This window comes from Lathamus discolor, chromosome 9 (genome assembly GCF_037157495.1).
Source record: "Lathamus discolor isolate bLatDis1 chromosome 9, bLatDis1.hap1, whole genome shotgun sequence".
Classification (NCBI taxonomy): domain Eukaryota; kingdom Metazoa; phylum Chordata; class Aves; order Psittaciformes; family Psittacidae; genus Lathamus; species Lathamus discolor.
This window is the reverse complement of record NC_088892.1, coordinates 4,831,771-4,847,831: the sequence shown is the minus strand read 5'-3', so window position 1 is coordinate 4,847,831 and position 16,061 is coordinate 4,831,771. Positions and strand designations below refer to the sequence as shown.

Sequence of the window (16,061 nt, the reverse complement as noted above, 5' to 3'; positions counted from 1 at the left end):
GGACATTCCAGCAGGAATTTCATTGCCATTTGATTCTTAACACTTTTTGTCTTCTGCTGGAGCATCTGCTGTAGATCACTGCCAGGAATCGGATGCCAGACTAGGAAAATTATAATTCCTGTAGAACAATAAATATATTCCTGTAACATGCCAGGAGGCTGGGGGAGGAAATTGAAATTACAGTGAAAATTCAAGTTCTGATTTTCTAACCTTAGCTTAAGTCATGACCTGTTCTAAAAGGCAGGATAGATGACGATGTTGACTTCCTATGTGATTTTGTGTTGCCAAATAAATTTCCAAATCAATTTAATAGCTCAAGATAACTGTGAACATATGGGTATCTTGGAGAAACTGCACACTGGTTAGGGAAACTGGAGAGGGTTGGGTAAAATTTTGACTACACTCCTAGCCAACTGTTGAGGCATATGGACTGATGAATGTGTTCGCTCTTCTTCTGTAAGCACAATAGACCTTAAGTTACAATAATTTCTTCTATCCTCTGCATTGTTCTCTCTTAAATATTGCAGGTATAGCCTTTAAATAATACATTAAACCTCTCTGCCTCACTGTCGCAATGGCAGAGCTGCTCTTTGTTTAACCTGACCGCAAGCGCATGAGGTATCCCATGGGATCCAGGAAAGAGGTCTCTGCCTAGAGGAGTTCCACACAGATAGGTGGAGGAAGGAAAGGTGGACAGGCTGCAGACTTACTGTCATGTAGGCCAAAACTCAGGCGCAGTCCACACAACCCTAGCACACAACAAGTTTGAGCTAGAGCAGGACTGCAAGAGGCAAGAGTGCAAGAAGGGCAGAATCTGGCATGGTAGGGTGGATGGTGGGTGAGCAAGGCAACAGGCAGCAGCAGGTCAGGGCCAGTATGCTGAGTCAAAGGATAGGCTTACACCTTTGTCAGTCGTTAAAATGGAATCAGGCCTTCTGATGTTAGTACAACAAGCCACAGCAGGGCTGAACACGGCTCTCACCAGGTAGAGACATCACTGTGAGGCCTTCAAACAGGGAGCAGCAGATACGCATCTTATGGGAGAGCCATAGTACAAAGGACATTTTCAGCGAAGTGAAAACATATATCATGTCTTCACCTTGCTTAACCATCCCTTTTCTTCCAAGCAAACTATTTAGTCAGCTAAGGGTGAGGAGAAATCATTCTGACATAATACAGCCTCCCACCAAAAACCCTTTGTGTGTCTGTAGAGGAACAGTAAGCAGCACTGCTCCTCCTCTCTCTCCTTGCACTGCCACCTGAGAAATGAGCCCTCCTCAGCCTTCTAATTCTGCATGAATAAGCGCTCACTGTCTCTCTTGGCCACTTACCCTCCCCTCCTGCTTTTAGATGCCATCTCCACTGGAAGCAATCCCTGCTATTGTGATGGGCTTGCACACAGGTGCTCATGACCAACCCTCCCTAAACCTTCACTCCTCCCATCCCGACATGTATTAACCCTCTCCCACACATCCCTGGGCAGCCCAGCATAACCACTGTTTCTCCACAGTTTTGAACTTCGACAACATACTCATCTTGCAGTCATCTGGTTACTTTGCAGGCAATGATTACTGCAATGAGATGACATCTTTTTGTATTGAACACAAAATGGTTAATAAAACACAAAGTGCAATATATCCATCACCTAAATAATCTTCAATAAGTGTAATTTCAATCAGTTGCCATTTAACTAACATGTGATACTGGTTAAACCTGTCTGAAGTGACAAGGAAAATCAGTTGTCATCTATTCTTGTGATCTGTATCTCAAAACTGAAAATGCAACCAGCAAGGGATCTTTGGCAATGCTCGAAGGAGCTCAGTGAAGGCAAGGGTTTGTACACCACAAGCGAAGGCTTTTTTTGCAGATTGCACTGCAACTGTGTAAAATTAAAATGCAAAGTGGCCACTTGTGTATTTTTTACAAAGGGATTAATGCACACTTCCCCGTTTCTGTGTGTGTTTTTCAGTCATTCATATTTGGCATTGCTGTATTTATGCTAATGTGTATTCACAAGTTAGCACTGTTTGCCATTTGGAAGGTGTCCTCAGCAATTCTATATCCCGTTGGCAGAAAACCCCCTGTGTGGCTGAGGCAGAGCATTGCTGGTGCCCAGCCTTGGCTCCTCATGGGCTCTTACATGCCCAGCCAAACATCTTCCAGATCCTTAGGCTGTGGAATAGGAATTGAGTTTGCAAGGTCAAAATATCTCCCCATGCAATGAACTTTCCTCTTCTCCTTGGCACATCCACCTGTACATGCCCACTACCGTTAGGATCTGAAAAATTCCTGGACACGAGGGACAACGAGATCGTGCCTGGGACTCTGGCAGCCATAGGGACAAGGCAGAGTCTCCAGCAGCACGCGGTGGGAACACCCAGGTTCCAGCACCCAACCCATGTACTAGCATTGCTTCTCTATTTCCCTAGTGCTTGGGGAACAAAAGTAGATAAAATTCTTATAATAATAGGAATGTTCAGGGTTGGGTTTTTTTTCCATAAGACTAACAGAAAATATAGTTCCTTTACCCTTCAGAAAAAAACATCTTGATTAATTATAAGGTTCAGACCCATGTGGTTTTGAAGTTTAAATTAGTTTTTTTGTTTTCTTTTGTGAGTTTTGTTCATATAGATTTTATACAATGCAATAGGCAGCCTTGTTAATAGACAGGACACACATACACTAGAAGAAGCAGAAAAAAAAGAAAGAAGAAATGGCCACCAATAAATCATTCCAGCCCCCTCCCTTCCTCTGCAGCTAGAAAGGGATGGGGATTTTCTGATGAACTAATCAGAAAATGTGGAGTTTAAAAACCAAAGAATTTTTGAGGAAGGGCTGGGGTGAGCGGGTACCTCTGGAAAAACTTTAAGGCGTTTCTTAACTTCCAATGTTTCATTTCAAGATTTAAGGAAAGAAAAGTTCCATTCTGGAGGGCAGAACACCTTTTGAAATCTATCAAGGAATGAAAGCAATCATTAAATATGGAAATTGATGTAAAATTTTTAATATTTGTAAAAATTATTATCATCTCATCCATATTATTTCATTATCTTATCCTGGGCTCCTTCACGATGTTGCCTTTGCATCTGAACTCTGTGTAGAAACATTGTCCCTATGGAAAATGTGTAGTGTTGGGGGTCAGACTGCAGACCTGGGGCCACACTACTGACAGTCAACATCCAGCACTTGTTATTCAGAGGCCATAAGGAAAGCACAGTGGGACCATAAGGACAGCCCAGTATCTACCCAGCCTGAGCTCCACAACCCTTTGTATCTGCAGCATGTTGTAGGATAGATTGGTCAGCTGTCCTCTGTAGTTTGCATTGGGATCTCTGGAGGGCTACGCCAAAGCTAGGTAGGTGTATTAACTGACTATCACCAGTCAGACATAAATACCATTTAATTACCAAGGAAAATGACCCTTGATTCCTCCCTTACCTCTTCTGGTGCCAGCAGAGAGCTGCCTTCAAGATCCTCTTGTCCAGAGCTGTCAAATGAGGGTTCCACCACAGGCAGCACTAGGACCTAAGTGTGAGAGAAGTTGTAACCTAGGCATTTTAGTAGCATTTATTTTCCTAATTGACCCTAGTGATTTTTTTTTCTCTCCCTTAAGCTTTTAAGCTGAAATTATGAATCTCCAAAACATACTCTAGCAAGGAGCTGCAGTTAGTCAGCTCAGATTTTTCATAGAATCAGTGCTTTACCTTTTGATTGATCAAAGACTCCAATAGCACAGTCCAAGTAATAGTTATTTTTTTGTGCTGTGGTCCATGTTCACAGAAAAATTACAAATTATGTAAATAGATAAAAATATTTTCATGCTGAAAGCAGAGTATTTCTTACAATTTTATGAACAGATGTGATTTCAGCGCTTCCTTCAGAGACTTCCCTGAGTATCTTTCTGCACTGGAGCTTACCCTGGTGATCTGTCATGCTCTGAAAGATGTTCCATGTAGTGCTTCCTTAGGTAGATGAGGTGAATATCTCTCATGGGTGTCTGCCTTTACTGTCGTTTCCACAGACCTTAGAACAAGAAACTAAGAAAGAGAGCAAAGCCATCCAGACCACAGCAACTGCTGCCCATGCTCTATCATCTTTGCCTTGGAAATGCTGTCAACATCCCTGAATGGCTTTGCAAAGAGCGGCCCCCCAGTATGATCCGCACGGGAATGGAGAGGAACAGATATCCGTAATGATAGTTGCCCCTTTAATTCTGCATTAAAACTGTAATCACCGGTTCATATCCATCATGCTCCTTTTTCATCTCTCCCATCTACAAGTCTCTTGGAAGAAGCACATAAGCCTGGATGTTGAAAGATCCATAATCTTATTCAACATCTTATGAGGCTGAATACCCAGCAGTTCTTGATGTCAGGAGAGAAAGAAAAGCTCAAATTTGCTTCACCTGCTTCTAAAGTGTTGCCTGTATTTTCCAGGATTAAGCCATTATAATCTCCTTAAGCAGTCATGAAATAAAACAAATACAAGTCTGATTTTATGGTCAAAATCGAAATAATTTTTAAAAGTCCATGTGCTGAACATGAATTCTTCTTTGGAGATGTGAGTGCAAGGAAGATTTAGCTTAAATGCAGCTGCTTGATCTATGTGTCCAGACTTTTCCAATGCAGTTTTGGGGCTTTTACTTTGCCTTTGAGCTACTCCCCATCATTAGCAACTTTTGCCTTTTTAACCCTAACTTCCAAAAGACTCTTGAAAACTTCCAAAATAAGCACAGAGCAATAACTCTGAACTACTAAAGGAATCAAAATGATGCAATTTATTTCCACAGAACCATGCAATATTCAATGATACACTGAATCCATGTTTTTAACACTTTTTAAAGGACTAAAACCCTGGAAAGAATTAATTAGGCATGCTCTGAAGCCTGAGCATTTAACAGTTTTCCACTCAGTTGTAGAATTTTAAGACCACCAACACTGGATACTGGCAAAGATTATCAAAGGTATTTTGGGCTGAAATCCATACTAGTCAGAGGGCTTGGCCACTAAACAACTGGAAAATACTTCATGAAAGCTTTAGCTGTGCTATTATATTTTGTAAAGAGACATTTAGAAAAAATCCATAGTATCTAGAAGGTTAAATTTGGGGCAGAATGACTCATTGGGAAACTATGTACTGCATAGAATATTGTCTTCTCTGCAGATCAAGCAAATGGTTAATACAGCAGAGAGGTATTTATGGTACCAGCAGTGCAGAGCAGGGGTGGAAGAGATTAATGGGCTGGGACCTGTGCAGGACCCAGCAGTGCATGGGCATAGCAATACAGGTCTGGCTGGAGCAGCCTCTGCAGCCACAAGCCACTGAAACACACACCTGGAGCTAAGCCACATCTGGAATTGATAGAAGCTGGCATTGAAATGTCTCTTGTTGTGCGAGACAAAAAATTTTACCATTTTGGAAAAATGCAAGCAAAATGTGGTTTTTTTTCTTTTTTCCACATCAAATAAAATTTTAGATCCATTTTCTGATTTTTCCAACTATTTCTGTTGCCTACTACAGTATTACAAATAAATCTACACATGCCAGAACAACCACCATTTGATAATGTCCTTGGTAGCTCATAACAATATTGCAGGGAACTTATTTTACACAATGGGAAACTCAAACAGAGAAATATCACTATTTAAGTATCCAGTGCCCAGAAGCAAGATAGATGCTGTACAAGTCAAAGATGGTACAGACAGCCAGATATGTTGAACAAAAGCAAGACAGTTCAGAAGCCAAAAGCAAAATAAAAACAAACAAAACCAGACAAATAATCAAAAAGCAAGAATTGACCAAAGAATTCACAAAGTTTCTATCCTTGATTAAAAAATCTTGATTAAAAACTCATTGGCAAGGAGCTTGATTTATTTTCCTTTTTGCTCTCCAGCTACGGAATAAAAAGGACACATCTTAGAAAATCTTTCTATAGCTATTTACTGTGCAGAAATTGAGAATTTTTATATGCTATGAACCTTGAACTCCAAGGAAGCAGTGGACATTTCAACCCCAGAGAGCTGAGGACCTTCAGGTTCGGTAGTTTTTTCCCCTCTCACGTGTATTCAATTGCTTACACCAATGAACAGACCATTTTCCTCGCTCGTTACAATCGCTTGCCTTGCTCATGATCTTGTGATCACTGACCAAAGGCTGCACAGGGCAGAGCTGAATGCACCACTGTTCAAAGCGGATCTGACAGGCTTGCTGTGCTGGACCGATGACACCCAGAGAGACACCCGTGTGTCACCAGCCACCACCGACATCATTGTGAGCATGTTGTGGATGCAAGGAGGTAATAGCTCTAAGATGATCTCATAACACAACATATTTAATTGAAATAGAAACTTATAGGAATATGTTGTAACAACACTCACACAAGGCAGATTAAAATGAGAAACAAACCAACATTTTAATAAAGTAACTGTAGATAATAATGAACATATACCAGAAGTCAATCAATACGTATATGTACATTCACACAAAATACAGATATAAGGCTAAAAGGTCCAATTCTGGTTTGCAATGAGGTGAATTTCCAGTGATGGGGCAATGAAGAGGGGCCTTTGAGTTGAAATGCACTACATTAGCTTATGTCAGCTCACAGTGAAGTTTATTCAAATGAAAATGAGAGGTCCACATCATTGCAAAGCAAGTACACAAGATTTAGTGTCTTTAGATTAAAATGAAAGCCCCACTGTACCAGGCAATGGTCTCCTAGTGGAGTATTACTGCACAGAGGAGATTGGCTCTGAAAGTCCAAAAATATCCTGGAGGGGGGTTTGTGAATTCCTACAATTTCTGTTATTCTTATTTCAGAACGAGTCATTTGCTCAGATTAAATACTCTTGAATCCTTCAATGCAGAGGAAGGGGAAGAGAAAGAAAAATATCAATATTTGCAATGCTAAAACTTACCCTATCAGCTAAGGATAAGAATCCGAAGGCTTGGACACTTATCTGGAGTTTCAAAGAAAATTACCCAAATGTGGAGATATCCGTCTTCCTCAGATGCTATCACCGGAGTTTACCTGCCTCTACTCTGTAAAGGGGATCACACCTTTCCTGGCAGAAGCGGCCCTGGCAGCAAGGTTTTGGGTCTCTCTCTCTGCTATGTCCTCTAAGGAGACGCATTCAGACCTCCTCTGACCCTCTCAGCTATGACAAGAGTGATCATCTCAGGGACCCTTTGCAGGCTTGCTGCAAACCACCAACCACTCGCTTGCTCTTCTGTTTAAGGGATGGCACACTGATCTCCTGGTATTGTCACTGGGTGTGGAGCTTCCCCATCTTATTTTCTGCGGTGAACCATTCCTTATATAAATGCTAAAAAAATTAATAAGACTATAGTTTCCCCTTTTAATAAAGCTATAAGAAGTTTCCATTAAAAGAACCATGTTTGGGTGTGGGACAGTCCCTCTGGTAAGACAAAACACTTATTTAACTGATTGATTTAATTTTGGACTTACATGATTAATGTCCAGAAGCAGGACCTGGTTCCTCTTCCTGGCTCCAGTTCCCAAGGAGCAGAAGAGATCTGTTGCTGGCTCTGCTGTCTTTCCCAGTGACATGCTCCGTTGCCTAATAAAGCCCTCCTTGAGATTATGAAGTTTTTCCTAATGTTTAATCTAAATGCTCCCTGCTGTTTAGTCTATCCCTGCTGACTAATGAGAAGATCTGATATCTCACCTTATTAAAACATCCTTTATTGCAGTTATAGACAGTCTCATCAATATTCCCAGGCTGAAAAGACTAATTTTTCCTAGACATTTCTTAGAAATTCTCTCTCGGATGTTACCTTGCATTGCTAGTGCTCAGCTGTGCATCTTTGCCCTTGGTTCCTGTTGTACAACACTGGGGTTTTGATAACAGCACATGTTTCGATGCAAACCACTCAGAATATTTTGCCCTTTCAGTATGCATCTTATTTACATTATCCACATGTATCGTAGCCATCCATGAAACAGTCAGATCCCCCATTGGAAGCATCTCCTGTGATTTCACATCTCCAAAGCCAGCTCTTTCTCCACTTCCTCCTTCTCCCCCCAGGCTGTACCGGTGGGCTGCAGTGGTGGGATAACACACACTGACTTGGACCGATTCTGCTTCACTTCCAGAAGCTTTTCTGCATTCCCCACTGCAGGAAGAGAAAAACACCAACTTGTACGAGAAGCATTCTCCTTTGAGGGTCAATGGGAAAGAAGGAATACTGAGAGCTACTGGAGGTGGCCATTTGCTCATTGGGGATGAGCTATACCACTGCAGGGATCACTTTTCAATTATAAAACAGAGGACAAATATCAGTTTTTCAATGGAAGAAAAAAAGGGGGAAATAAGACAATTTAAACCGTATTTTGTACTGTGAAGTATGTTACATTTCCGGATCAATATCATTATTCTTTTGACAGCACCCACCAGCAACTTTACAGAAAAGAAATCATACTGGTGACTACCTTAAAATAGCTTTTCAAGATGCAGGTGCCCTGCTGGAGTGTTTATCATTTCCTATTGCCACATTAAGTGATTTTTCTGGGGTGGATATACAAGCAGTCATGATTGAAGAGTTATGGGCTCCTACAGACCTGTTACCAGAGTATGTTGGGGGCTTTTGTGCTCACATCTTCCTGGGGACAGAAAACCACTGCTTCTTATTCACTTTCTTTCCTTACATTCAGGGTTTTTTTCAGGAAGAATATAAACATTCATTATAAACTGTGGATCAAAATAGCTACATCCCCAGCGGATGTCCCTCCTAGGAACACACAACTGCCACACACTTCTGTTCCTCCCATCCCTCTTGCAAACCTGCAGTTAGTTACCTTTGTGCAGAGAGGGTGCCAGCTATTCCATGGCTCTTTACTTAATAAGTTTTCAGTTAAGCGTTTAAAGAAAATTACAAAGGAAGCAAATATTTGAAATTGAAGGACAAAAAAAGATAGAAAAGAAACTCGTATGTAATAAACATATGTAATAAAGAAACATTCTGTACATTAGTATTAGTCCCAGTCCCGTAAACTATCTCAGCCCATACTGGGAAGCAACTTCGCTTTTTTCGGCATTTCCAACAAACTTTGTCTCTTTTGTACAACCACTTTTACAGACATGCTTGTCACCTTCACGGACACAATTCTGCTGAAAGGTCTTATGCCAAGTACTGTAAAAATTCAGTGCTCAATTTCCCACTGAACATCCTGCTGTGGTTCAGAGGCTAAAATGACTGCCTACAGTTTTCAGCAGCTATATCTTGTGTGAAGCTTCATTGATAAACCTTTTCTTTCTTTTTTTTTTAATGTGAAAACTAAGCTTTCAGTTATCTAGAAATTGGGTTCAAGCTTATGAAAACATGAGGTCTTGACCACCAATCTTTCTGTGACCGATATTTAAAACAGACAGTGCTGCTAATGGTGCACTCAAAATGCATTTTAATAATACTTAGTAAGGAGAGAAATAATCTTAATTTTTGAAAATCATTTTGGCACAAACTTTACGTTTTGAAATGTAATTTATTTTTATAAGGATTTAGTTTATTCAGTAGCATCAACATAGACAGAATGACCTGCAATTACTGCCAGACATCTTAGTGCTTGGTAGAACATGAAGAACAGTACCACTTTCAAATGCTTATGTCCTGGCTGGATATAAGAGACAAGAAAGCTCTGTGTAAACTCATGCACCCTCTTGCAGCACACAAGTAATAAGTAGGTCAAACACCTGGACTGGGACAGATCTCTCATTGTGATGATTCTTAGCATCACTGCCTGCCCCTGAGCAGCTGCCTGGAGCATCTTCACTGCCATCAGTGCATCCCAGCACACCTGGATCTTGGAATCATTTAGGTTGGAAAAGGTTTTTAAGATCATCCAGTCCAACCATTAACCCAGCTCTGCCAAGTCCACCACTAGACCATGTCTTGTCTCAGGTCGAGCTGAGAAAAGGCACTTAGCTCACTCATGATGCTCATCTAAGGAGCACCACTTTGTCCCTCAGGCTGGAGTGATGCCCCTGCCGCTCTGCCTGCAACACACAGCCCAGGTCTTCCAGCTGCTGCTGCAAGGTAGGGACGGCAGGAGGTTGTGCCTTGACTGCCTCCCAAATCCAAACCCTGCAATGGGTACGCCATAAACTCAGCGCATCCTCCCTGTCACCAGCTGGGCCACCCCACAGAGATGGGGCCTGGCATTCAGGGGAGGTAGGAAATCACCACCAGCACCCACCAGCTCCCCAGCTTACCGGTGAAGGAGCGGCACAGCTTGGGCTGCATGCTGGAGTCACCCTGCACCGAGTAGGAGTCATCCTTCTGTGACTAAGGAAGAAAAGTACTTTAATGCATTTATGAAGATTGCTAGCAAGCCTGTTAATGACACTCCTGCTTCATAAACAAGCCATTTGCAATCTCCAAGGACTCCGTTTCCATTCGTTTTACTTTTGCCAAGAAAAACAAAAAGAACTTATAGCTAAAAATAGACCGAATAGATGTCAGGAAATATTTACAGACGCTGATTTGCTTCAAGTTGGTGAAGGAGGCCTGAGCTCTCCAGGAGTGATTCGGCAGATAGGAGGGGAACAAGCAGCCCTGGAATGGGAGGGATGGGGCAGGCGAGTGCACGAGTCAAAGCCCATCCTCAGGACATGGACATGTCTCACCTAGGCTGTTCCCTCACTTTGGCTGCAGACCAAGGAGGCAGGTAAGGAGCTTGCACTAATGAGCTCCCTGTCCTTTCACTCCAGAGCTAATCTCTACCCTTCAGGAGAACAAACAGACAAACAAATAAATAAATAAAATTTTAAAAGGAAAAAAGGAAAGAAAACTAAAACCCAAACCCCTCAGGTAGCACAATGCTGCCTGAATTGTTCAGCGCTTCTGTGAACTGGGAACAAGCCTCTTAATGCAGCTGTGCTTTGGCACCTCAGTCCAGCAACCCACACTGCCAATAACTCTGGACATCTCCCAGCCTGGTTTGCTTTTTGTTTGAGTTCGTTCTCCTCCCTCCCCTAATGAGGACCGGTGCCCTCCATCCCTTGTTCACACTTTTATTGACCATTTTAATAACAATGCCTTCCAGGCTCAGGCAGCAGCGCCCAGCTCCCTGGAAAGCCATTCCCAGGGGCATTTAACGATTCTCAGAGCATGCTCCATGAAAGGGCTCCGACATAATTACCAAAGGCAGTATGTCATTTGTGAGCATGGCTTACAGGCAGCTCCAAATAAGCTCCTTCTGGGGGAGTGTACTCGTGTTTGGCAGAAGAAAAGAGGCCAAAGTTGCCTGGCTACAGGTGCAAGGATTTTCTGGGTGCTCAGTGGTAAATAAAAGCTATCCTGGGTCTCAGAGACTGCCCTGTCAGCCTACTCTGTGTTGGATCCTTGCCTAAAATAAGGCAAGCCCAAAATCTGGACAGCATTCAGAGCCAGGGTGATGCACAGATCCAGGAAGCAGCAGCATTCGGCAGGAATTTTGTCCTGAGGCGGAGGAAGGCGAATTTTCTGTTGGAAATAAATAGTTTTGGAGTTAATCGTCTGGGCTGCAATTCAGATCTGAAATCGCCTCGTAGTCTTGCCAAGGCTTTTCTGCCTGGTGGAAATCATTTAACCTGCACTGTTGGCTCGGGAAGGATGAAGATTGCTCTTTTCTTACTTCTCTCTGCCTTCCCGATTCACCCTCCAACCTCTCGTTGGCAGGGGCCTCTAACACAGCCTAGGAGACATCTCTCAGTACTGTAAAAGCACAGGTAGACGCCTAAAGTGCAGTAGACCCCTAAGGCATCTAAAGCCGCCCAGGTTAGAGAGAAAAGGTGACTATCCTGCCAAGGGCACTGGTTTCTCCACACCAACGGTGGAGGGAGATGGACTGTCCATCAGGCAAGATGAGCTTCACTGCTGGTTCCTCCCGAGCCTAGTGCAGCCACAGACCTATATGCTCTTCCACACATCCCTTATTTTGTGGCGACTGATACAGGAGGAAAAGACCAACCCACACCTGATAAATTACAAGACAAATCCAACTGAGCTGCAACAGCTTTATATTTTGATAGCAAAGGAGTAACCAGCTTCACTAGAAAAGAAAAAATGTATAAGCAGACAGTCAGCAAGCAGAAGCAGCAGTGTTTCTACTGAACCAAAGGGATTTTTTAAGGATTCACTCAGCACATAACACTGAACTGATTGAACATGTCACCAAAGCTTTTATCGAATAGACTGGCAACAGAAGACGTGCAGGCATTCCACCAGCACCAGAGGGTTTTCAGTGGCCCTTTGCGTAAAGTTTGTTTCTCAGTTCCTTGATTTCCAGTTGGGTTTGCAAACACAGTTGTAATGCTTCCATCTCGTGGTGAAAGGCAGAACAGAAAGGTGTGTGACGGGACAGCATCTAGCTTTTTCTTGCTGACTCAAAACTTGGAAGGCCAAACACTTCCCTTTGGGACTACAAAAGATGGAGCAACTGACAATTAGAAAGATCTCAAACACTAACTGGCTATATTTTTCATTCATCTCTTTCTTTAATAGGAAAATGCCACTTGCTTGTCAACATGACATGAAATTCAATCTAAGTGATTTAATTTTCCCCAAAAATTTAAAATATTGAGCTGGTTTTAATGGGCCAAAATGTACTTTTTAGCACAACATTCCTTCTTTCTACTGATGAATTCTGCAATCTGTCCTTCTACAGCATGAAGTAACAGCACACACCCTCCCTCACACCTTGTGTTAATATTCTGGGGCTCTTCTAGCACATTATCCCATCACTTTTGGGTATCACCTTATTTCTATTTGCAGTAAAATGAGGCAGCTATTCTAAATGAGGCAGCTATTAGCAGATAAGCTGCTGATCACACACAACACACCTGACTTTTCATTTTGGGTGCAGAGGGATCCTTCTTGGGCTTAGAGTCTCCTCTACAGATGTCACTGGAATCAGCTCTCTGTATTTACACCTGTTCCACTTGGACTGGCACAAAGCAAAGGTAGCTGCTGTAAAGAGGTGCAATTAGCACCAACAAACGACTGCTAGAGAAAGCAGTATTCAGCACCAAACTGGCATTTCACAAAATCCGTAGGAGCATTTGCCATCCCTATAGGATCTTAGCCACCATCCATGAATCAGTGTATGCAGAGAGTGAATTCTACTGCTTTTGCAATTCCCCCAAAATATTCTGCTCTCTGAAAGGCCAGCTCTAAGCATGCAAAGTGACATGAGAAACCGTGTTCCCAAAGGTGCTCAAGTTCCTTCCAAGTGCACTAGTACCTAATGGAAGCAGCAGCACCTAATGGGAAAGCAGGAGCACAAGGGTTAACAATCAAATGTCCTTAAAGAATGTAACGTGCTCAAAATCAGCCCTAGTTTGATGTTGTTCTTTTGAAATTTAATTATACCAAATGTTCTACAGGAACATGCCATGTTCTTGCCTATCTATTTTGAATTGTAAGTACCAATCAGCATGTAAATGATCAAATTAAGTCTTTTAAGTTGTTTGCAAGAGCCGGAACACCTTTCTGGAATGAAGGGCTGAGAAGAAGCGGCATTTGGTGTGCTACTGCCATTCTCGGTGGGCTCTTCAATGACTGGCATTTGAACAAAGAAATCAGAGCAAAAGAAAGCCTGCAGCAGTCCCAAGTTCTTGAGCTGTCATGGAAAAATCACTATCTAAATAAAGAACGATAAATTATTTCTTTTTAAAAGGTCATTCTGTTCTCCTTGGTGATGGAGCCTTGCTGCCCAGATTAGAGACCACAGTTTGCACTTGGATAGTGCTCCAGCTCAAGCCATCAAAAGCTAAGATTAAGAGCAGCAGGTGAAATTTAGGGATGGCTCAGTAATTACTGCTGCTGACCTGAGGGTTTGGGAGCAATAATATGAATTGCTTTTCCTCTAGAGCAAGAATTACAGAGGATGGAAAGAACTGGAAAGACCAAGCCTGCTCCTCATGCAACATTCCTGGACCATTTTGTCTTTCTATAGGGAAAGGTTGGCCCAACTTCCTCCACTGATTTCCAGAGAAGTCATCAGAAGTCCTCATCACCCACAGACATTATATTTACCTTGTTTCTCCTCTAATTCATAACATGAGCTGACACAGAGCTGTGCCAGCAGTGAATTTGGACTCAGAGCAGTTCTCTCAGGAATCCGGTATGCAACACTTCCCTCTATTTTACTTTCTTCAAGTCTGCCCAGAACCATAGCTGCTTTTAAAAACAAAAAGCTCATCTCCAGAATAAATAGGAAATCTCACAATAATGCTTCTGTCATTTCAAAGAATTGGGGGGTAAAAAAACCACTGAAGATTTTCAAATATTTACAGTCCATCTTGGACCACTGACAATGGGCGAACCAAATTCCTGCCTTTAACGAAATCACCCAGAAAAGAAAACATGGGAAAAGCAGACCTCTGAATCCACAGACTGAAACCCAATTAATAACATTTGCTCAGTAAATAGCTTTCCTAGCGTGGATGGAAGCCTGTGTTCACAAAGCACTGAGCGGCACCGCACGGAAGATGGCTCATTTTTTTGTTAGGAGTTGTGTTGGATTTTGGGTTTGCTTTGGGTTTATTTCTCAATATTTCCTATTCATTGGAATGTAATTAAGGATTGAGACACACTTTTTCTTTTTTAATTTATGGTAACAGGATTTGTCTTTAAAAAGAAATACCACCAGTGCTAAACAGCACTATTCCTAGCACTTGTTATACTAGCACAAGGAAAGCATCATGTGCATGGTCTCTGCAGGTCCAAGAGCTCACTGCTACCTCTTACCTCCTTCCTGGAGCTGACTGTATCACTTCCCCTCACTTCCACCTGCAGGCTCTTGTGCCGGAGGATCAGGATCTCCTTGGCATGCTCCACGGGCTCCGTTTCTCCGGGAAGGGTGTGCCTGTTGTACGCTGGCCCCTGCATGTTGCACCAGAGAAACCACTGTCAGACGTGGGACCATGCCTCTCTCTGCAGCAGCGTCCCCTCGCTAATACCTGTGCCCCCCATGGTCCTTCGCCTCCCTGTAATCATCCTGCCTAGTTATGGGTGTAAACGGATCTGTCCAAGTAAGAGAGGTGGGATGGAGGGAAAGAGCCAAAGAAGGGAGATGGGACTCCAAAATCTGCTTCTTTATACAAAACTGCCCAAGAAATCACTGAATGACAAGGCAGATATGCATCTCTATGAGTCCAGGTGACACAGCAACCTCTCTGTTCAAGGTGTCTTCCGCCTCAGTGCCTCTGCCCAACCCTCCAATATTTTATATCAGCCCAACTTCAGATATAAATCACACAATCAACAGGAACCATAAATCCTGCTTCAAAAGCTATACCAACCAAAGCTATATCTCTCGTTAACATCAGGTGGCATTGTCACTATAATGTCACTACAAGGGGTGAGGCTGGATTTAGGCAGATTTGCAAACAACAGGTATGCCTTCATCTTCATCCCATTCACCCTTCCTATAGGCTCCCTCCCAGCCTTATCTAGTTGCTTCTCCCAGCTCAGCAAAGGCACAGGACAGGGAGGCTGATCCCTCTGTGCTGAGCTGCCAGCACCAGCCACATCCCCAAGGACTCAGTATTTCATGCATAATCTGTAAAACAAAGGCTTAGGTGGATTTTAAGGATAAGGCTCCACGTATCACCGTGCGAACAGCGATTAAAATGCACAGTCCTAGGTGCCGTGTAAAACCTCCGGTTCGTAAGTTATTCTGTAAACAGCAAATGGTTTCTGTGCTATTTAACCAGTTGCACCAGTTCCATGGCAGAACTGCCAAGCAGTTTTAAAACATCTGCAGATTAAGTCTCCCTCACAGCTCACTGACTGTGCTCTGTTCTATGGGAAAAAACACGGTGTGAGGTTAACCCCATCCCTGTAGGTAACCAGGAGCTGTTGCAACTGCTGGATCTGTTAACCTGATGCCTGAAGATCCATGTGCTCCTCCTTTCTCCTTTCTGGTTCTGGGTGCTGATGCCTGAAATACTTCATGAAATTATAGGCTGACTGGGTGAACCTTTCAAAAGCTGTCATGCTGCAAACAGAAATGTGCCACTGACTTGGAAACTGGATCTGGCTTCACACAGCCAACTATT

The 16,061-nt window shown here is 42.8% G+C and overlaps 1 protein-coding gene across 10 annotated transcripts in view; it reads right to left on the bottom strand.

Moving 5' to 3' along the window:
* Positions 1-7,062: 7,062 nt before the first annotated feature.
* The window catches only part of LOC136019485 (sodium/hydrogen exchanger 2-like), a 37,191-nt gene continuing 28,192 nt past the window's right edge, over positions 7,063-16,061 (bottom strand). For all 10 annotated transcript variants that reach the window (XM_065689723.1, XM_065689724.1, XM_065689728.1 and 7 more), the window contains 3 exons: positions 14,749-14,883; positions 10,230-10,302; positions 7,063-8,136 (listed from right to left, as the gene is read on the bottom strand). In XM_065689723.1, coding sequence (XP_065545795.1) covers positions 8,000-8,136; positions 10,230-10,302; positions 14,749-14,883 — 345 coding nt within the window. In that variant the 3' untranslated portion in view covers positions 7,063-7,999. The remainder of the gene's footprint in view (positions 8,137-10,229; positions 10,303-14,748; positions 14,884-16,061) is intronic.